Source organism: Trichomonas vaginalis, chromosome I, assembly GCF_026262505.1.
Source record: "Trichomonas vaginalis G3 chromosome I, whole genome shotgun sequence".
Classification (NCBI taxonomy): domain Eukaryota; phylum Parabasalia; order Trichomonadida; family Trichomonadidae; genus Trichomonas; species Trichomonas vaginalis.
Window position 1 is genome coordinate 2573053 of NC_067203.1, and position 20872 is coordinate 2593924.

A 20872-nucleotide genomic window follows, 5' to 3' on the forward strand; every position below is an offset into this window, starting at 1 on the left:
TTTTTAATTTTGATGAATAAGTGTAAAGAATGATCCCCGTGGACTCATTTTAGAAGCCGAAAGTATTTTAAAAACTGGCATATGATTTTTGATGCGTTTTCATTTTTGATAAATTTTTCATCATATTTAATGTTACTCATTTAAACACTTCACTTCCCTATCTTAAATTGCTCTTGTCTTCTAATTAAGAACAAGAGGAAACAGATGTAGACGACATGACTAAGTTGAAGTCAATGTATCCGTATTCATTTCAGAAGAGATGTAATTTAAAACCATAGTAGTGTATGAATAAATTCTTAATATTTTGATTAAAAATCATCTTTATTGATTAATTCAAGTACGGTAAATGAAACTTATCAAATGTATGTATTTGCCACTGTTTCGAATTACAAATTTTCCGATAATTAATAACTTTGAATGGATAGAGTTAATGATATTAAGGAGAATCATAGAATATTTTATTAATTTAATCAAAACATGCAAGAAGACTGTGAATTTTGCAACACATTCTGTGCGAATATTTTTTTTATTTTATCAATATGATGCAGGAAAAACTACCCTTCATTATGCAGTAAATAATAATTGTAAAGAAGTAACCAAATTGCTTATGTCAGATGGCGGCAATTTTAATGAAAAAGATGGCATGGAGAAACTGCTCTTCATAATGCACCATGTTTGAACAGTTATGAAACAGCCGAACAGCTTTTTTAACACGGGACTTATATTAATGAATAAGATAAACAAGGATAAACTGTTATTCATTTGATGTAAATTTTGATTCATTGTATCAAATTGTCATGAAAACCTAAAACTTCTCAAATGTTTGCGATAAGTGACAAAAAGTAGGGAGTATCATATACTAAATTTACAATGCAAAACAATTTTATTTATAATTATATTTGATTCAGGTTGTTTTTCAGATCCGGAAATTTCTGTACAAAATTTTCATATTTTGGTAACAGAGACTTAGTAAAGTCAATATATTACAGACCAACAGAGAAAAGTATTACATCTAAGAAATGATCTTTAATTATATTGTTTCTCATAAATTTTATTATTTGGTTTTATCAAATATGAATTTAAAATACTAAAATGAATACAACAAATCAGTTGCGTAATCATAAATAGACAAAATATTTATTAGCAGCATTTTCCACTCTTACCTTCATCCTTCTTCCTCGCTTCTAACAGAACTTCATCTGGATCCTGGTCAGCAGGTATCATTGCCGCAACGTCACCAGCAATTGTATCAAAAAGATTTGTAATGTTTTCACCAGTTTTTGCAGATGTAGCATAGTAACACATACCTGTTTGTCTAGCATATTCTTGAACTTTTTCTAAGTCAACCTTTGCAGGCAAATCAATTTTATTGGCAATTAGATAGTATTTAACTTTATTTGCATGCATGTCTTGGGCTTCCTGGAACCATTGTTGTGCACCTTCAAATGATTCCGGATCTGTGACATCGAAAACTATGACAATCGCTTTAGAACCTTGTGAATATCTAGGAACTAAGCTTCTGTATCTTTCTTGTCCTGCGGTATCCCAAATATGTAAAGTTACTGGTCCTTTTTCTGTTTCGACATCTCTAGAAATAAAAGCAGCTCCGATGGTTGACTCTTGATCTCCACCAAAAGTACCTCTAGAGAATCTAACGACAATACTAGTTTTTCCTGCAGAGCTTGCACCCATCAATACAACTTTAAACTTCTTGTTCGTATTCATAATAAACTATGAAATTTTGGCACTTTTATGATTTTGACCTAACGACAAGCTCAAATCAATTGAAAAACAATATAGCAATAACGAATAACTATATTTTTTCAATCTTAGATGAACTTTTTTTGTTTAATTTTTAACTTCAACCACTTGATTTTAATAATAAAACCATTATGCCTATTGTAGGAAGATCTCAAAGACATCGTAAAATCAGACATTGTGGATCATACATTTCAAATTAATTTAAATGATCAGAAATCAATGAATGAAACTTGAATTTGGAAAAAAAATAGATGTGTGTAAATCATATATATAAGAAAACAATTTATCGAAACAAAATTAAAAATTAATCATCTAATTGTGGATCTTCAAGCTTTTGAGACTTGTTTGCTTGTTGTCTTTGTAGTTCATCCATTGCTTCTTTGTATTCAATAACACATTCGTCAAAAGTTTTATCACCCAAATGAACTGAAGATTTAAGTAATGATCTCCAAAACATCTCTAACTCTGAGACTTTGCCGAATCCTGTTGATTTTGGTAAATTATCGCATTCGCATTTAATTGCACGAATAGTATTATTCATTTTATAACGACGAAGATAAGCAATGCAGAAACACATTGCCTTTGTCCATAATGGATTATCCATGTTCTTTACACGTGGCTGAAGAGGTGTTAAAACAGGATTATCATCTACTGTTGCGTATAAACAAGTTTGGTAAATATATCGAGCTTGAACATCGTTCATTCCACCTTTCTCGAAGAAAAGCTTCAGTGTTTCAGTGTTAAGCATTTCTTGTTGGGCAGATAAATCTTTACTCTGTTGCATTTTTGTCAAAAACGTTAAGTTTACATGATATTTTTTATTTTTTCGAAGAAGAATATGATTAATAGATTACACTGCCGATAGAAAATAAAATGTTTCGATTTGAAATGGGATATCTTAGAATTTTTAATTTGATAATTTTATTTCTTGATGATATAAGAATAATTCTTCCTGAAATCTAATTATTATGAAGAATATAATTTATTTTTATCATTTTAAGTACATAATAATAATTGCGAGCTTGATTTTGAGATAAAGGCACAAAAAAAATCAAAAATCTCGAAAATGACTGAGGAGATTGATTGGTCCCGCCCATTCCAAAAAGGCGATATGAAATATAAGCTTTTGGAAGAGTCTTCATTTAAAGTTTTGTTCCCCCACTATCGTGAGAAATATCTTACAGATAACTGGAAAAAGATTCAAGATAAAATGGATTCTTACGGCATAAATATTGAAGTAGATTATAAAAATGGCAATATCTCTCTTAAGACAACAGATAAAACATGGGATCCTGTTGCAATTCTCAACGCAAGAGATGCAATAAAATTAGTTGCCCGTTCTGTTCCAATTGAACAAGCCTTTCGCGTATTTGAAGAAGGTACTGAGTCTAATATCATCATTATTGGTAAGCATATCCGCAACCAAGAAAGATTTAATAAGCGTCGTCAAAGATTACTTGGTCCTGGTGGCAGCACACTCAAGGCTCTTGAATTGCTTACACAATGCTACATTCTCGTTCAAGGACATACTGTTTCTATCATTGGAAACATTCGTGGAATTAATGATGCATCAAAAGTCGTAGTTGACTGCATGAATAACATCCATCCAGTTTACCACATCAAGAGATTGATGGTCAAGCGTGATTTAATGAAGAATCCTGCCATGGCAAACGAAGATTGGGATAGATATCTTCCAAAAGTTGTCAAAGCTACAAAACATACAGAGAAAAAGAAGAAAGTTCACAACGAGAGAAACAGAGGACTTCCTGATTATCCTCAAGACACAGAAGTTGATAAACAGATCGAAAGTGGTGAATACTTCCTTAAGAAGAAGAATTCCAACAAGAAGAAAGCAAAGAATATCGCAGAAAAGGCTACACAAGAGGCAAAGGAAGAAGCAAAGATGCCTGCTAAAGAAATCAAAATCAGAACTGTTTCAGAAGCAGCTGCTGAAGAAAAATAAGTTGTTTATCCGTTATTTGATCCAATCAATAAAGTAAATTATAGAATTAATTTTAAAAAAAAAATATAATTTCGAATTTTTTCTTTTAAACGCATTTTCAACACATTCCTAGCATAATCTAGCCTAAACGTATTGGTTATGTTTTTTTTAGATGATATTTTAAATCCCCTGTTTCAATTCTTATTTCCTATTACAGAATGCATTGATTTGTAGCATCCTTGAACTTGTATGCCGTTATATATTGTTTAAACTATAAAATCTCAACTTTGTTATCAAAAAATTTATAAAATCAGGCCATTTTGAATTAAGAAATGATCATTATATAAAAATATAAAAATGAAATTCATTTTGGGTAATTGATTTTATTTCTTCATAAATGTTTTTATTCTTTGGATTCATTACTTCCAAGCAGTATAAAACTGATGAGGAAATTCGTGTTTATGGCAATAAGATTACTCCATACAACAATCCTTTTGAGTCATATCAGTTTTATTCCATTCCTTTCTGCCAACCAAATACATCATCCAAACCAATCCCAACTACATTCGGCGATGCATTTTTAGGAAACAAGTACGTCAAAACAGCAGTAACAATCCGCTTCCGAAATGATCAATTTGACGCTCGTCAGTGTAAAATGAATATAACGGACGAAAATTTTGCCAAATTCGAACATGCAATTCGTAATCATTACATATTCCAAATATTTGTAGACAAACTTCCTGTTTGGGGTCAAATTGGAACAACTTCCAAAGATAATTCAACACATCTCTTTACTAAATGGCAATTCAACATAGGATACAACGGTAACCGCGTTACAGAAGCTGATGTTACACCATCTGTACCAGTAAATATCACGAGAGACAGGACAAACATAAGTTTTACTTATTCGGTCTCTTGGTTTGAAACATCCGTCGGCAAAAGAGATCGTTACAACAAATATGTCCAGAATTCTGTAGGCAATAGTGTTCATTACGCATCTCTTTTCAATATCATAATTATCGTTATATTAATTGTTGGAATCAGCGTTTGCATTCTCCTTCGTGCATTAGGCAAAGATATATCTATTTACGAATCAAATGCAGTAATGAACCAATACGAGATGGATTTCCGCATAGAAAGAGGCTGGAAAATGATTCACGCTGATGTTTTCAGGAAACCTCCATTAGAATCACTAATTGCAGCGTTTGTAGGTTTCGGATCACATATGCTCATTACAGGAATTTTATTTACGCTTTTCAACTTCTTATTTGGACGTCTTCTTGGAAAATCTATGAAATTGAATCTTCTCTTCATCAGTTTTGCTATTTCTGGATTCTTTAGTGGCTATTTCAGTGCTGGATTGTATAAAAGATGGGGAGGAAATCACTGGATTTTCCATCTTTTGATGTCAACATTTATTTTCCCAACAGTTTTTGCTGTCAATGAAACAATATTGTCTGTATTTGCTGCAATTTACGGTTCAACACAGATTTACCGTGTTAAATCTTTAATAATAATTATTTGCAACATATTGTTCTTAGTTTTACCTCTTACCTTAGCAGGTGGTATTGTAGGAAGGCATTGGTTTATTGTAGGAAAGACTCCGACCCAAGTTTCCTTAATTCGTAGAAAGATTCCAGATCAACCTTTCTATTTGAGCCTTCTTTTCCTCATGGTTGTAATTGGCTTCATCGGATCTATATCTATTTTTGTAGAACTCCCTTATATATTGACTGCTTTCCTTCAATATAATTTCACATACGCTTGGGGCTTCATGTTTATCGTTGTTATATTGTTGTTTATTGTTATCAGCTGCTGCTCTATTATTTCTACGTATTTGAGGCTTGCAAATGAAAATTACGAATGGCAGTGGCCTTCTTTCCTCGCTCCATTCGCAACTGGTGTTTATTGCTTCTTCTACTGCATATACTACATGAAGAAGAAGACAATGATGAGTGGAGTCATCCAAATCTTGTTCTTCATTTCATATTCAGTAGATTTTAGCCTTGCTGTTGGCTTTGTATGCGGATTTGTAGGTTTTGCCTCATCAGCAATATTTGTAAGGATGATGTACACAAATCTCAAGATTGATTAAAATAATAAAAATCTGTTTTCTAATAAAAACTATAACAATCGAAATTAACCATTTATCTTTTAAATATATGCAAGATCCTTTGTTTATTTTTGATCAAACTATTATGTACTCAAAAATAAATATCTTATTTCTTTCAAAAAATTGCATATGATATTGATTGTTGTCATATTTCAAATGCATTAATGTATGTAATGATATTTTGCCTGCTCTTCTGGATATTTCAGCAAATTTCATGGAAATGGAATATACAGAAAGGATTACTCTTCATTTGGTTACCAATAATAGAAGGAACTGGAAAACGTAGCCTCTTACTCTAAATAGAATATAGAGTAAAAAGGTTTTCGAGGTCGTATTTTAAAAAATGGATAATTATAGTTTGAGATTGGAAACTGATCTGTCGTAATATAATGAGGCCAAAAGAATACCTTCTATATTCCATCATTATTCAAATTAATATTTAAGTTTTCATTTCTTTTCCTTGCCAATTTCAAACAATGAAACGATTTTGAATATAATTTGCTTAAACTCATAGAAGAATACTTAACGCATATTATTCTTTTAAAGTTATCATGGATTAAATTAATGTTGAGAACTTGACAACATTTGAGTGCTGAATTTCAATACTTTTGAATTTTATTTGAGTCGAAATCAAATTGTATATTGTTTAATGTTCTATTGGAAAAATCGAATTAACGATTTTCAGAGAATAACCGAAGAATAAAATAATTGAAATTTCGATTTATTTTAAAAGGACTCTGTGTTTCAAGTTGTTTCTTAAATATAAATAATTTTTATTTCTCTGAAAATACTTTTCTAATAAAAAAAATAAAATGCAGACAGGAAATTTCGGGATTGTTGATTATATTAAAGTAGATGAGGTAAATGTTGCAAGCCAATACATCCAAAATAATCCTAATTTGCTTCAAGAAATGTTTCCTCTTCCAATTACAGATAGGATTTTAAGTATCTGGAACAAGCCGAATTTATCATTATTACAAATTGCTGCATATTATGGAGCACTCAATTGCTTTAATTTGCTCATGCAATGCAAGGCATTGTACAAGCCTAATACGAAACCGAACATTATTGCCTGTGCGGCTGCAGGAGGCAACATGAATATTTTAAATACTGTAATAAATTGGGAGTCTGATATTTCGGATGCGTTATTTACAGCTATCGCATTCAAGAGAAATGAAATCTTTTGCATGTTACAGAGTTCAAGTGGAACCCCTCCAACGAAGACGACAAATAACGATCAAACCTTTTTCCATATTGCTGCAGCTTATAATAACGTTCAAATTTTCCAGTATTTACTAAATTTAGGCGTTAACGTCAATCAAGCTAACACAAATGGCTCTACTCCATTGCATTTAGCCATTATTCATCACAATGAAGCTGCTATTAATACACTTCTAACAATTCCTGGTATAGAAGTAAATAGATACTCAAACAAACATGGATATCCAATCCACTTATGCATTTCCGAGAACTTTGCTGGACCATTCAGATCTTTAGTCCAGCGACAAGACATAGATCTTAACGTTGGAGATCATTTAGGTCAGAGACCTCTTTCTTTGGCCATTAGAGACAAAAGGATCGAATTTGTACAGGTCATGATTGCTAATCCAACAATTCAACCCGATTTTCCTGACTGTCATGGTCAAACTTCGTTGATGATGGCAATCCACCAAGATTCAATAGAAATCTTCTCAATGATCCTCATGTTACAGAAAGGAAATATTAACCAGACAGATGAGAAGATGAGAACTGCATTACATCACATTGTTGACCTTGGAAAAAGAGATTATCTTCTAAAAATCCTCCAATACCCTATAAACGTGAACGCTAGAGATTCTAGTGGTCAAACACCATTGATGATTGCCGCAAATAAGAATAACGTAGAAATTTTCTCAATTCTTTTATCACATCCACATATTAACGTTAATTTGCAGGATTACTTGCTCAATACCGCTCTGCATTATATAGTTGAGAAGAAGAGCGAACAAATGCTTAACGAAATTACAAGGAGAAACGATTTAGACTGGAATTTACAGAATAAGAGCGGAGATACAGCATTTCACATGGCAGTTCAGAAGAACTTCGAAAAAGGAATTAATATAATGTTATTCTCAAAGAAGATCAATCCAGATGCCAGGAATTACAAAGGAGTTTCAATTGCAATGTTATTAGCACAAAATCAAAACTCAGAGTTTCTCAAAGCATTCTTCCAAATGTATAAAGTCGATGTAACAATACCAGACTTCGCAGGAGATAATCTTTACCATTATGCTGCCAAAATTAATGAAAATCTGAAAGTTTTAGACTCGTTTGGGCTTCCTATTAATCCAACGAGTATTAACAATCAAGGTAAATCACCGTCCGTTATTGCAAACAAGGAAGGCAAACAAATTCTTGAATTTGCGACAAATAATTATTATCGCAACTACGCTCCTCATATGTTGGCCAATCCAATGCAACAACAATTACCTCCGTCACCACCTTTACCTCTTCCGAACGCTCCTCCACCATTTATTCCAGGGCAAACTCCGAATTCTTCTCCAGCCTACATTCCGCCTCCGCAAATGCTCCCACCGCAGTTACTTACATCACCTGTTGCAAACAATGGCAACAATTTCCAGCCACAGTCCCAGCGTGGTTTCGTAAATCCTTATTCTTTGCCAATACAGCAGAATTACCAGCCTAACTTTAGTTCTCAAGGTGCTGGATTTAATAATGGATATCCAAACCAGAGCCAAGTTCCTTATGGAGTTCCAAATTCGCAAAATGTCCAATTCCAACAAGGAAATCAATTCCAAACTTCACCACCAAAAGCAGCATTTATACCACCTCAATACATGTAAAATCATATTACCAACTTCTTTTAATATTATAATTTTTTTTAATACCCAATATATTCAATTATTTTCAGTCAATTCAATATAGAACACAACACCCACACTTTTACAATATGAATCTACAATTAGCAACCTATATTTATATTTTTTATAACTTAATTTTGATAGTTTTCGTTCAGAAATTTAATCAACTTTTAAAATCCAGCGCTCATAGAGATTGGTTAGATAATAAAAATTAACATAATAGATTTACAATATAAAAGAAAAAATAAAATACAAATAATTAATCATATCTTGTTATAATGAAAGGAGCAGGATCAACTGGTTCATGAGTTGGCTCATCTTCTATTGGTGCTTGAGCAAATGGGCAACCTGAAATCTTCTTTGATGCCTTTAAATCTTCCTGTTGATGAGCAATAATGCTATAATCTCTAGATAAGTTTTGTTTTTCCATCATCAAAGTTTGATTTTGCTCTGACAAGTATTGAATCTTCTTCTGCAATCTCTTAATTTGTTCTTGTTTTTCAGCAAGCATCTGAACGAACACTTGTTGAGGTTGTCCAGCAGCATTTAATTGATCTTTCATTGTATTACATTCATCTGTCTTTTGTGCTAATTTCTGTTTTGTATCATTAAGTTCATTTGTGAGTTCAGTTTGTTGTTTCTGAAGGGTCATGACACGTTTAGACAATTGTATTGATTGCTTAACGCGTCTATTTGCATCTGATGGAACATTAATTGCAGAAGCTCCCTGCATATCAAGATTTTCAATTGCAGTGTCCAATTCTCCTTCAAGTTTCTCATACATATTGACTTTTTCAGTAAGATTTGCAATTTTTTCTTCTGTAACTTTTTGATCAGCCTCTTTAGCAACTAATTCTTGTTTGATAATATCGAACTTAGCAGCAAAAGCATCTCTTTCATCTGTAGTATCTTCAAGCTGTGCTTTAAGTTCTTCATTTCTCAACTTGATCGATTCAAGTTCATATGTTTTGACTCTTAAATCTGATTGAACACGAGTTAATTCTGCTTCATGAGCTAATTGTAGAGTTTGATATTCAGCTTGAACGGAGCTTCTCTGCTCTTCACTCTTTCTTAAATCAAGTCTAAGCTTCTTTATCTCATCCATTGCATTGTTGTAATTTTTCTCCCATGTTGATGTTTCTCTTTGTCTTGCTTTTTCAGTGACTTCTCTAATGAACTCTATATCGCTGCGGCTACGCTCTGCAAGTTTCAAAACTTCTGTTTGTATAACAGATCCTATATCAGTCTTCCTCTGTTCTGATGTGCTGAATGTTCTATGCATTAATTCATCATTTGATCTTGTCAGGCGTTCGATTTGAGATCTGTAATCAGATATGATCATCTTTTGATCATCATTTGCATGAGAAAGAACGTCAATTTGCTTCCTAAGACCTTCAGCTTCATGCTGTGCTGAAATCAATTTCTTTTCTGTTTTAAGCGATTCATTCTGCATTTGATTAAATTGGTCAATAGTTGCTTTGAGTCTTGTTATTTCACTCTCAAGTCTTTCTATTTTCTGTGTACTTGCACTGCTTATATCTGAACCAATTGGTTTTGCTGCAACCTGAGATCCTGACTTAGATGCAAGCTTTGCTGTAAGAGAACGCACAAGTTCCTGTTGTGTTTCTAATTCTGCCTGTAACTTGATTGCTTCAGATCTTGCTTCATTTCTCTGAGTATCACTTTCAGAGATTTTACGAGCAAATTCTCTGTCTCGTCTATATAACTGGACAGCAACAAATTGAGGGATTGAAAGGGATGAATCTGGCTGATCTTTGAGTTGATTGTATTCTTCGTCAGATAATTTTGATAATTCTGTAAGATTTAAGTATTCACGACTTGCCTTGATCTTTTGTTGAAGGATCTTCTTTTCATGTTTAAGCTGTTTGATTTGTTCTTGTAGATTTTGAATATCGGGAGATTGTTTTTTGAGAGCTTCAAGTTCATTTGTTTTTTCTTGGTATTGTTGCTTAAATTTGCTAATTGCTTCATCGTATTTTTGGAATTGCTCTGTGAGTTTTGAGATTGTTCTGTTATATTTTAAGCGCATAGCATCTATTATACTATCTCGTTGTTTTATTTGTGCTTTGAGTGAATTGTCACCTCGTAATGGTGATAAAAATAATTTAGATTTAACAGAATCAGGTGTTCCCGTTATTTCTGATGATGAATAAGCTGATGATATTGCATCACTAATCTCTTGAATGAGAGAGGATGAATAACTGCTCAATCCAAGATTGTTGACAATATTAGAAAAAGAACTTACACTCTCTGGGCTGTTCATTTTGAAGATTTTGAAGAAAAACTTAACGTACAGTTAAAATTTATAAAATCCAATTTTGAGCTAATATATGATCAACTGAGTATAATCAAATGTTATTTCAAGGAAATGATTTAACGAAATTAAGGCAAGGCAGGTGGGGCTTCCAGGCGCGTTGCGCCCTCTAGCCCATAAAAAATTTCTGAGGACGAGCCAGCCGGTGACTTTTTTGTAGAGCACTCAAAATAGTACAACTTTGTCCGGACAAGTAGGGGTCTATCGTCGCTACAGGAAAAGTTACAGGCGTTCCAAGGAAGTATACTTTGAGAAGCCTTTTCTCCCTTATAGAATGAGATAGGACGGTTATTTTACAAAACTGACAACACTTTGACCGAATAGTTTTTTGTGCTGAACAAAAAGTGTCATATAAACATCTGTCAAAAACCGCTTTTTAACTTCACTTAAAATGCCACGTAAGCTACGTAAGAATATACGTAAGAGGAAGGGAGCATTGAAACATCCAATAGTAAAACTGACACCACAACAACAGTTGCAACAACAAATGATGAATGACCCCACTATGTTGCAACAAATGTCAAGCAACCCTATGCTTTTAAACCGAGTTATTGGTGCACAGAGTGGAGGTTTAAGAGCGGCACTTTTAGCGAAAATGGCAGGCTATGGTGGAGCTGCAGACGGAACAGCTTATAACCCTCAAAGTCAAATGAATTTGAGTTCACTCAAAAATCAAATAACAGATGTCAAAAAGTCAAACATAGACATACAGAAACAAATAAGTGAAAACGAAAAGAAACTAGAATATGACAGACAGACAAAGAAACTAAATGAGTTAAACGTAGAGAAAAAGAAGAAGAAGAACAACTGAAAGAACTAAGTACAGAGGAATATGCGAAAAAAGTGTCAGAAAAAGCAGCAGAAGTAGCAAAAATGGAACAAGATGTTATAAATTTGAAAAACCATACTACTCAATATAAAGTACTGAAAATGAAGAAATAAAACAAAAAGCCATGAAGACATATATGGATAGCGATGAGTATAAAAAAGAAGTTGAAGCAAATGTAAAGGCAGAAAAACTTTTACAGTTGCAAAACCAAACCGTACAGTATGAAAACTTAGCACAAGAAAGTAAAAATAACGACGCAGCCATGCAAAAGGCAATGAAAGCGCAGAATATATAAAAGCTAATAATGACTGGTTAGATGCCAAGCCAACGCTAAAGCAGCCCAACTTATAGGGTCAATAAGGACAAAAATACAAGCGGATGAAGACAGTTCAAATGAAGCTTTAATGAATGCTGACTTTAAGAACGCCTTCGAAGCTCTTCATAGTAAGGTGAAACAAGTGAACGACTTCTCATCTGGAAAGAAACTGAAGTCTGAAGGTTTCGACAAAGAGTTAAAAGAAGTAGCACATATGACGAAAATAACAGATGCAGCAACGAGACAGGCAGTTCAAAGTGCCTATGACGCCGTTAGAGCAACTGTTGTGGAAAGTCAAGAAAAAGAGTTACAACAGACCAAAACAGACCTAGTAAATGCTTTCTTAAGAACGAAAAGTCAGGTAGGACATTATGCTGCAGATGGAACATATGTGCCAGCTGGTGGAACTTATATACCACCAAACCCTCCAAGAGAAGCACCTGCACCAGGACTACCTAAAACATTTACATCGTCACATGGACACAGACACAGGCATGCACCACAACAACAACCAACAGTTCAAAATCCAGCACCACAACAACAACCAAAACCAACAGTTCAAAATCCAGCACAGCAACCAACAGTTCAAAATCCAGCACAACAACCAACAGTTCAAAATCCAGCACCACAACAACAACCAACACAGCAACCAACAGTTCAAAACCCTGCAAAACAACCACCTCCACAACCAGCACAACAACCACAAACAGAGCAAGGACATAAAAGAAGTAGAGAAAAAGGAAACCAAGAATTCTTAAAAATGCTTAAGGAAGATTATGGTTACCCAGATACTCTTGACTTTAGTGACAGATATAAAGAAGCTATTAGAAAGTTCAAGGAAGGAAATACTGACCCGAACCTATTTAGCTTTATGGTTCAGCATCAAATGGGATATAATCTCAAACCTGGAAAATACAAGCTCGCTAAGGGATATGATTTAATAGCATATCATCCAAATGACATGAATGAATTTACTCCGAGATATTTGGTGTCAGAGCTAAATGATAATTCAACTCTCTTCATGAAACGCGTAAAAAATAGAGACGGAACGAAAGAAGAAAGGTTTATGAGTCCGGATGACTTAGATAGGGAACTTTTTAAAAACGGTCTCGGAATATATGAAATGCCAGCAGATGAGGTACAAGAAACTCCACAGGAAGAAGTTCAGATACAACCAGACATGGAAGAAATAGTTCAGCAACAACAGCTAGAAGAGCCTGAAGGAAACGAACAAATCCCTCCTTTGGAAACTAACTTCACAGAACTAGATGAAGATTTGGAACAGCCGAAAAATCTTGACCCTCAACAAGTGTATGCGGAGAATATGGAATCTTTCCAAGAGTCTAAGAAAAATTCGGCTGACATAGTAGAAGAATATCGAAAAATGTTCACCGACATACAAAAGACTCCAACATCAGATGAAAATATTCAGCATAGAATGGAAGTACTGAAAGAAAATGTACGCAAATACAATAATCCTTTTTACTTACGACCATATAACGTTCAATCTTTGGCTGAACTCGGTGAAAATAAAAGGTTAAATTTCAACAAAACATATAGAAATGAAACATTGTTTAAAGTTCATTCAGAACCTAACCAATATGGAAACAAACCTACTTTTGTTTCTGCAGACTATGGAACTACAATGAGATGGGGTCATAAAGCTAATCTGGATAGGTGGTTCATAAACTTACAACCTCAATTCCAAGAAGTTGTAGACGCAATGGAAGTGAATGGTGAACCAGATATAACGGGTATTTTCAGCGCGGCTTTAATGCCATTGAAAGATATGAAAGATGCAGATATTTTGGACCAGTATGAAATGAACATGGCTGAGGGAAATATAACACCTGACGTTCTAGAACATTTATCTCAAAGAACTACACAGAACCATAGAGATGGTATATTTGGTGAAGAGTTTAGAAAGAGAGTTAGGGAGAAGAGAAGGAAGAGAACCTATTGTACATGACCTTGCAAACGAAAGTTTGCAAAATGTCATAAAAACTTACTTTGCAGACAATGAACTGAGAAGGGATGAATATTTAAGAAAACTCAAATGGACAGTACCAAATGAAATGTTAGTATTGAAAAACATGTTCCTTGACAAAATAAAACCAACTACAGAAATAAATGACGCAAGACTGAAACGTTGGGTAAAAGCTTTCCCATTCACAAAAGATATTATTGGTTACATGGAAAGAAAACCAGAATGGCTACAAAAACATATATTTGGAAACGAGCTTATTCCATATGGACAAGCTCTGTTTGAAGAGCTTGAACCGGAAACTCAGGAAAGAGTCATGCAAACAATACGCGAAGACTCAAATACAAACTATGACAAAATCTTTCTAGGATATAGGTTACCTGAGATGGGCGACCAGAGCCCATGGGAAAAAGGACATGGGAAATTTACAACATACTAGGTGAACATGAGGCAAAGATGCAACAACTTGAAGCAGAGGGCAAGTTACCAAAAGCGACACCAAAGAAGAAGAGAAGAGTAGAACAAAGTAGTAGTGAAGAAGTTACTTCATCTAGTGAAAGTAGTGGCAATGAAGGAAAAAGAAGAGTTAAAAAACTCAGTCAGGAAGAAAGTAAAGCTTGGTACGAGTGGGTTCTATTATGACACATAAATCCAACTATTCTATATTTTTACCCATATGAAATGTACGCCGCTCAGAATAAACGCCAACAGTTTTGGATGCCATGAACGGAAATGTTTCCGAATGGTATAACGAATGCGACAATGCCATTAGAAGGTCAGAAATAGTTCCTGGAACTTACGAATATACAACTGCTGTTTCTTATGGAAACGTAGGTGAGTTTGGAGAAGGTTCTTCAACAACAGTAGATATTGCTTGCGACAGGTTTCATATTATTTCTATTGACAACTCATTCTTATACGTGGAACAAGACATTGAAATAAAACCTTCTGCCAAGTTGTCTGACAAGAAAGGTTGCAATGGAATTTTCTATGTCGGATACCAATATGCTCCAGAAGTTTTCATGGGATATAAGATATATTCTAACTCTGACTTAGTTCAAACAGTAACATGGGCAAACTATGAATGGTTCGCTTTGAGAAACTCAGTACAACCACAAGCTAGAGAACAAACAGACCAGTATGCAACTATTGAGAAAATAAGAAGACTTGACCCTAACGTTCCAGGAGTTTATGTTAACCTTTCTGGACAAACACAGCAGCAGTAACCAAAGTAAAACTGAAACTTAGAGTTCCTTTGTCATCTTTCCTCATCTTCAGGTTTTTAAGATACTTGCCAAACTGGGCAGGAAAAAATTTCTATCGAACTTACTTCCAAGCAAAAATAACTTAGTCATTGCACCAACACAAGACCCATTCAGCATATACTGTAGCTGGAACTGGTGGAGCCAAGTTCTGTGACTTTTGCAAAGACAAAGTTGACTTAGACTTTGGTTTCTCAAACCTCAACACTGAAGTAAACTATTATTTCAATGCTGCTGGAGATGCTTGGGACCCAGTTAAGTTCACATGCGAACAGTTTGAATGAAGAATAGAAAGCAGACTTGCCGTTTATATGTTGGACCCAGATATTTCAAATGCTTTAGCTGCCAAATATATTGCAGTTCCACTTATGTTCCCTATACACCAAATATCTGTCAAAGACTTTGCAGGTGAAGTTGGAAACCAAAATCCAGGAGCCGCAGGTGCAAGAACAGATATTGCTTTAACAACTGCAATGAAACATGCAGATACTATGTTTGTACTGTTCAGACGAACTATAAATGACTATTCTTGTTTCTACAACCCTGGTATTAAATATCATATAAACATAGATGGCAAATATTATCCAAGAGAAGAATATTCTACAGTTGAGGATATGAGGTCATACAACTTGACATTAGATGCTATGAACTTTAACAACAACTTCACAACAACCATTAACCCTGAAATGCAAAGTTCTATTATGCCATATGTGAAAGTATGGACTCATACAGGAGGTCAAAAAACTCAATATACAAATGGAGACCGTTCAAATTTTTGGCTTGGCATTCCATTTGCTGACTCAGAAGACTTTATGGGTGGTATTTCAACTGTTGGTACAGTTCAAATACAATATACTGGTGACAGAGACGGTCCAGATGAATTGAGAGCAAAGAAGTTTACAAAACCAATAGCACTTTTCACGGAAGATGCTCTTTTGAAGATTCGTTCGATGAAACCTGCTGGGGCTCCTCAGATTGGTATAACGACAGCTTCCATCGAGCAGATTTTGGCAGCAGGTCAGTAAGTTGTTCTTGAACTGACTTCTCTCCGTCAAATATTGACAGTACGCCAGTTTTGATATAATATTGTATTATAAACTTACCTTTAGAAATATCGGTCAGTTTTGTTGTTATATTTTTGTCTGCTTCAAGAACTTTCACCATCTCGGTTATACCAACTTTCTTTGCTTTATGAAAATATTTTGGTTCAGCAAAGACTGCTATTCTATAACATTTTCCATTGTTTGTGTAAAGAACTATTCTGTCAATGTATTTGTATTGTTTGTGAGTATAAACTTTGTTCTGCTTCAATTCAATAAGATATCCGAATACGTCCATCTTTTTATTCTAAGTAAAATGTCATTTCCGAAAAATAGAAGCGTAAGTGTTTCAAAAGGTTTAATGGCGGTGGCAGATGTGAAGTTAAATTCACCAACTCAAACAAACAGTCAAAGTGTTGTTGTCAATGTCAAAGACAGAGATGTTGAAGTGGGGAAACCATACGAAGACGAAGATGGTATAACAATTGTTCCTGTAAAAGAACCAACATATCCTGAAGTTAACAGAGACTTAAGTTCTGTTGCAGATATTCGAAACGACTACCAACAACTGAAAGACAAACTTCAAACTCAGGAGAAGATTTGTCAAGCTTTAAGTATAATGTTAAACTTGGTCGAACACAACCCTGTAAAAGTGAACTCATATGTCATTGCACCTCATGAAGTTTTGAAAGAACTATTGAAACTTTTGACAGAGGCAGACGATATAAACATCAAAGAAATAGAACCCGACATTAGTTGCTGTGGTGTTTCATATAATGCCATTGACAAGATATACGTTATGAAAGGAGGTGAAACGTTGAACTTAAAATATAGTTTCCAGACGTTATAAAAATATTTGACGACCACAACATTTCATTAAATTATTTGCTAAGTAAATGGCAGAAGACATAATGGTTTATACTATTACGACTAAAAACCCTGAGTCATATAATTCTATAAAAAAACTTACAAAGTCCTCAAGGACGATATTGTAAACTAACCTTAAACACAATGACGACTAAAGCCTGTTTTGCTCTTTTGACACCAGAAGACTTTATTGTTGTGAATGGTAAAAAATACTCCTTTGAAGATACTTACTCAGATATACCACCAACAGGTTTTGTTGACTTATTTAATACTTTAAGTACGGGTGTAACATGTGCTGCAACTAGAGCAGGTTTCATTATGTTTGGATGTCCGACTGAGTTTACTATAAACGATATGAGCTATAATACAAAACTTATTTCTGGTTTTTACTACCAACAGTTTCCTATAACAGGAAAAGGTGTCATACAAGGAATGTCTATTCCATTGACATTAAGCACACCAATCTTATATATTGTTTCAAACTTAGGTTCAAAGTGTTATTCGAATGTCGACAGAAACTATTATGACCAAAAGATACTTATGCGTATAAACAATACTTTCTCTGCTGGTTTGCCTATTGTTCATTCGAATGCAGAATTTTCAACCTTAGTGAACTCAAACACTTTGGCAAGTATAACGTTGACATTAGTTGACGCAAACTTTGTTCCTGTAAAACTTTTATGTCCTATGTATTTGTCAATGACGGCTGAAAGTTTCGAATTGGAAGATGCAACTGGTGAAAGTATTGTATTACAAGAACAACTTCAACAACAAATAGCTCAAGAACAACAAATGCAACAAATGGAACAACAAAGTCAAGAATAAAAAATATTATTTTTTTATTTTTATAAAAATGTACAGAATAGATGTTTCAGATTTTTATGACTTCCAAGCATTCAGAAATATGTGTCCATTTAGAGACTATAACAAAGCAGTCGAGAATTTGAAACGTTTAGTCATTTATGTTGACTCTGCCCCAGAATGTTATGTCATGAAAGAATGGGATGTAGTCTTTAACAAACCTAAAGCGACAATAGTTTCAGAACAAGAATGTAGACAGAAACTTAAGAAAATAAAAGTTGTACAAGTTGGAATGAAGATGTTAGATGCTTGGGATATCTTATTGTCAAAGTTAGAAGATTTTTCAGTTCGAGGTATAAAGTTCTATACACCTTCTCCAAACTTCTATTCTATCTTCACTGGATATAAATACGAACAAGTAGAATGGAAAGAAAATATTATAGAAGCTTGGTTAGACCATGTCAAAGAAATTATATGCAATGGAAACGAAAAGGTTTATGAGTATATCTTATGTTGGTTTGCAAACATCTTACAACATCCAAGTGCTAAAAATGAAACTGCTCTCATTATAATTGGAAAACAAGGAACTGGTAAGAATACTTTCTTTACAGATATTTTGTGCAAACTGTTAGAAGGTTATTCGAATCCGAATATGACAAACTTAGAAAACATCTGTGGCAAGTTTAACTCCTCAATAGAGAATATGAAACTTATAGTTTGCAATGAACTTCAAAGTATAGATACAACAAAAGTTTTGAACTCAGATGCTTTGAAGAGTTTATAACAGACAAAGTTGGAGTTGTTGAAAAAAGTATAAGACCAAAGAGTTTGTGAAAATGTTGCAAACTTCATTATGGTTTCAAACAATGCTGTTCCGATGAAGTTAGAAAGTTTCTGACAGAAGATATGTAGTTGTCAGAACGTCAGATTCTCATATGCAAGATACAGAATATTTTGACGACTTAGCAGAAACTTTGACATCTGACTTTTACAACCACTTGTTCTCATACTTTATGACATTAGATATTTCTAAGTTCAATCCAAGACAAATTCCACATACAGAAGAGAGACAAACATTGTTAGAAGCAAACAAGAGTGTATATGAACTGTTCATAGAAGAAAGCGACTTTGAGTGTTTAGATGAAAGGTCATTGTACGATTCGTATAAACAATATTGTCAAGAATATGGTTATATGGCAGCTTCTAAACGAACATTCTTGGCAAATGTCAAAAGTCTTTTAGACGTACAGAATGTGTATATACAAAGAAAATTTTTTCTGAGTAAATTTTAAAAAAATATTTTTTTATCCGATAGAAAGATGACGAATTCATCTCAGTAAACAAGTACATGTCAGGACTTAAAGAAGAACTAGACCCATTCACATATTTGAATGTTTAACTTCTACCATTTTGAAAAGTCTTCATTCAGCAAAGTTTGGACATCGAACCAGTTAAGTTTGCTATTGTGACTAAAAATGGTGCGAAATTTGAAGACTTAGACATAGAAGGTTTGTTAACAGTCAAAGAAAGTTTTGACAGAAGGTTCTCAAACCTTAAAGAAGCAAAGCATACAAACTTGTTATACCTTATGAACCAAAGAAGACAGACGACTATGAATATTATGAGTAAAGTTGTAGAAGTTCAAGGTAAATTGGGTAAAAAGATTTTAGAGTCTAAGCCAGTGTTTACTCCTAAAGAGGAAGAGAACATTGACATTGACCCAGAAATGTTCTAAAAATAAAATTTTATTTTTACATGTCAAAATTTCTTTTTCTCTGGAACTGGTTCAGGTTCTATCTTCTCTCTTTCTACTTTCTTTTCTTTCTTTTCTCTCTTCTTCTTTTCTGGTGGAGTTATGTCAAATTTGGCGCAACTATATTATGTAAAAGTTCTTTGTCCTTTAATAGCTCATCTATTCTGTTTTCTATTTCATCTTCAAGAACAGCGCATGTGTCTTCTTTGCATTCTAAGAACTTTTGTTTGGACTTCATCTTTCCAATCGGCGTCATCTCTGTCAACAAGTCTGTCATTGACAAACTTAAAGACTTCTCTGCCTAATGTTTTATGGTTCTTGTCATATTCCCAGAAACAGAAACTTTAGAACAAATTCACCTTTCTTGTTTACACAATGTAAGATTTTATGGTCGACAGATGTTTTGCTGTCGAAAAGTTTGTCACGGATATAGATAGCGGAAATCTGGACATTTTCTAAAAGATAAAAATTTTAATTTTTCTAAAAATATGTTAGAAAAAGTTTGCTGACATTGACAAGAAATTTGAGAATGTTTTAAACAAGAACAAGAGGAAGTTAGAAAATGCTCAGATAAAGCCTATACATGACAAGTTCTTATTTGCTCAGAATGGTATAACAGGTCTAATTGCACCACCTGGGTCGGGTAAGACTTTCACTTATCTTAAAATGGCTTGCACAACAACAAGAACTAGATGAGAGAAACCCATTCTATGAGTTAGTTGTTATTTGTTCGACTTCTGGTCAATTTGACCAAACCGTCAATTCGTTCAAAGATATTATAAAGAAGTCTAAGTTAGTATGTATAAGGATACTGAGTTGTTAGATTGGATAAAGAAGTACCAAAGAAAGAGTTTTGAAGTATAATGCTATAAATGAGTATATAAATTCTAAGTTCAAAGACCTAATGAGGAAATGCAGAGAATATTAGAGAAGAAACACTTCAAAAACAAACAGAAAGAGATAGAATACATTTCGAAGAAATTGCAATCTTACGATTGGAAGACTTAC

General features: G+C 33.8%; 9 protein-coding genes and 2 pseudogenes across 11 annotated transcripts, besides 1 other annotated feature; 7 read left to right on the forward strand and 4 right to left on the reverse strand.

The window, feature by feature from the left end:
- Positions 1-447: 447 nt before the first annotated feature.
- On the reverse strand, positions 448-1726 carry TVAGG3_0916100 (GTPase protein; the record flags this gene model as incomplete). The annotated part of the gene is made up of 1 exon (XM_001315270.1): positions 1141-1725. One exon carries the CDS (start codon positions 1723-1725, stop codon positions 1141-1143), a length of 585 nt encoding a protein of 194 aa, XP_001315305.1.
- A 78-nt stretch (positions 1727-1804) lies between these two features.
- On the reverse strand, positions 1805-2545 carry TVAGG3_0916110 (uncharacterized protein; the record flags this gene model as incomplete). The annotated part of the gene is made up of 1 exon (XM_001315269.2): positions 2066-2545. One exon carries the CDS (start codon positions 2543-2545, stop codon positions 2066-2068), a length of 480 nt encoding a protein of 159 aa, XP_001315304.1.
- A 121-nt stretch (positions 2546-2666) lies between these two features.
- TVAGG3_0916120 (rRNA processing) lies at positions 2667-3945 on the forward strand (the record flags this gene model as incomplete). Its single annotated transcript, XM_001315268.1, has 1 exon — positions 2828-3724. The coding sequence occupies one exon, from the start codon at positions 2828-2830 to the stop codon at positions 3722-3724; it is 897 nt and encodes a 298-aa protein (XP_001315303.1).
- A 144-nt stretch (positions 3946-4089) lies between these two features.
- TVAGG3_0916130 (transmembrane 9 superfamily member 3 family) lies at positions 4090-6324 on the forward strand (the record flags this gene model as incomplete). Its single annotated transcript, XM_001315267.1, has 1 exon — positions 4101-5798. One exon carries the CDS (start codon positions 4101-4103, stop codon positions 5796-5798), a length of 1698 nt encoding a protein of 565 aa, XP_001315302.1.
- A 289-nt stretch (positions 6325-6613) lies between these two features.
- On the forward strand, positions 6614-8677 carry TVAGG3_0916140 (protein ubiquitination; the record flags this gene model as incomplete). Its single annotated transcript, XM_001315266.1, has 1 exon — positions 6629-8659. One exon carries the CDS (start codon positions 6629-6631, stop codon positions 8657-8659), a length of 2031 nt encoding a protein of 676 aa, XP_001315301.1.
- A 65-nt stretch (positions 8678-8742) lies between these two features.
- TVAGG3_0916150 (progesterone-induced blocking factor 1 family) lies at positions 8743-10961 on the reverse strand (the record flags this gene model as incomplete). Its single annotated transcript, XM_001315265.1, has 1 exon — positions 8937-10961. One exon carries the CDS (start codon positions 10959-10961, stop codon positions 8937-8939), a length of 2025 nt encoding a protein of 674 aa, XP_001315300.1.
- Positions 10962-13745: 2784 nt separating this feature from the next.
- Positions 13746-20872: part of a mobile genetic element that runs on past the window's edge.
- On the forward strand, positions 16018-16428 carry TVAGG3_0916170 (protein of unknown function, DUF4106 family; the record flags this gene model as incomplete). Its single annotated transcript, XM_051252022.1, has 1 exon — positions 16018-16428. One exon carries the CDS (start codon positions 16018-16020, stop codon positions 16426-16428), a length of 411 nt encoding a protein of 136 aa, XP_051077596.1.
- On the forward strand, positions 16805-17248 carry TVAGG3_0916180 (protein of unknown function, DUF4106 family; the record flags this gene model as incomplete). The annotated part of the gene is made up of 1 exon (XM_051252023.1): positions 16805-17248. A coding segment is annotated over one exon (444 nt), but the record flags the coding sequence as incomplete, so codon positions are not given.
- On the forward strand, positions 17455-18135 carry TVAGG3_0916190 (uncharacterized protein; the record flags this gene model as incomplete). Its single annotated transcript, XM_051252024.1, has 1 exon — positions 17455-18135. One exon carries the CDS (start codon positions 17455-17457, stop codon positions 18133-18135), a length of 681 nt encoding a protein of 226 aa, XP_051077598.1.
- TVAGG3_0916200 lies at positions 18302-18922 on the forward strand (annotated as a pseudogene). Its single transcript has one exon. A coding segment is annotated over exon 1 (621 nt).
- TVAGG3_0916210 lies at positions 19863-20316 on the reverse strand (annotated as a pseudogene). The gene has a single exon. A coding segment is annotated over exon 1 (454 nt).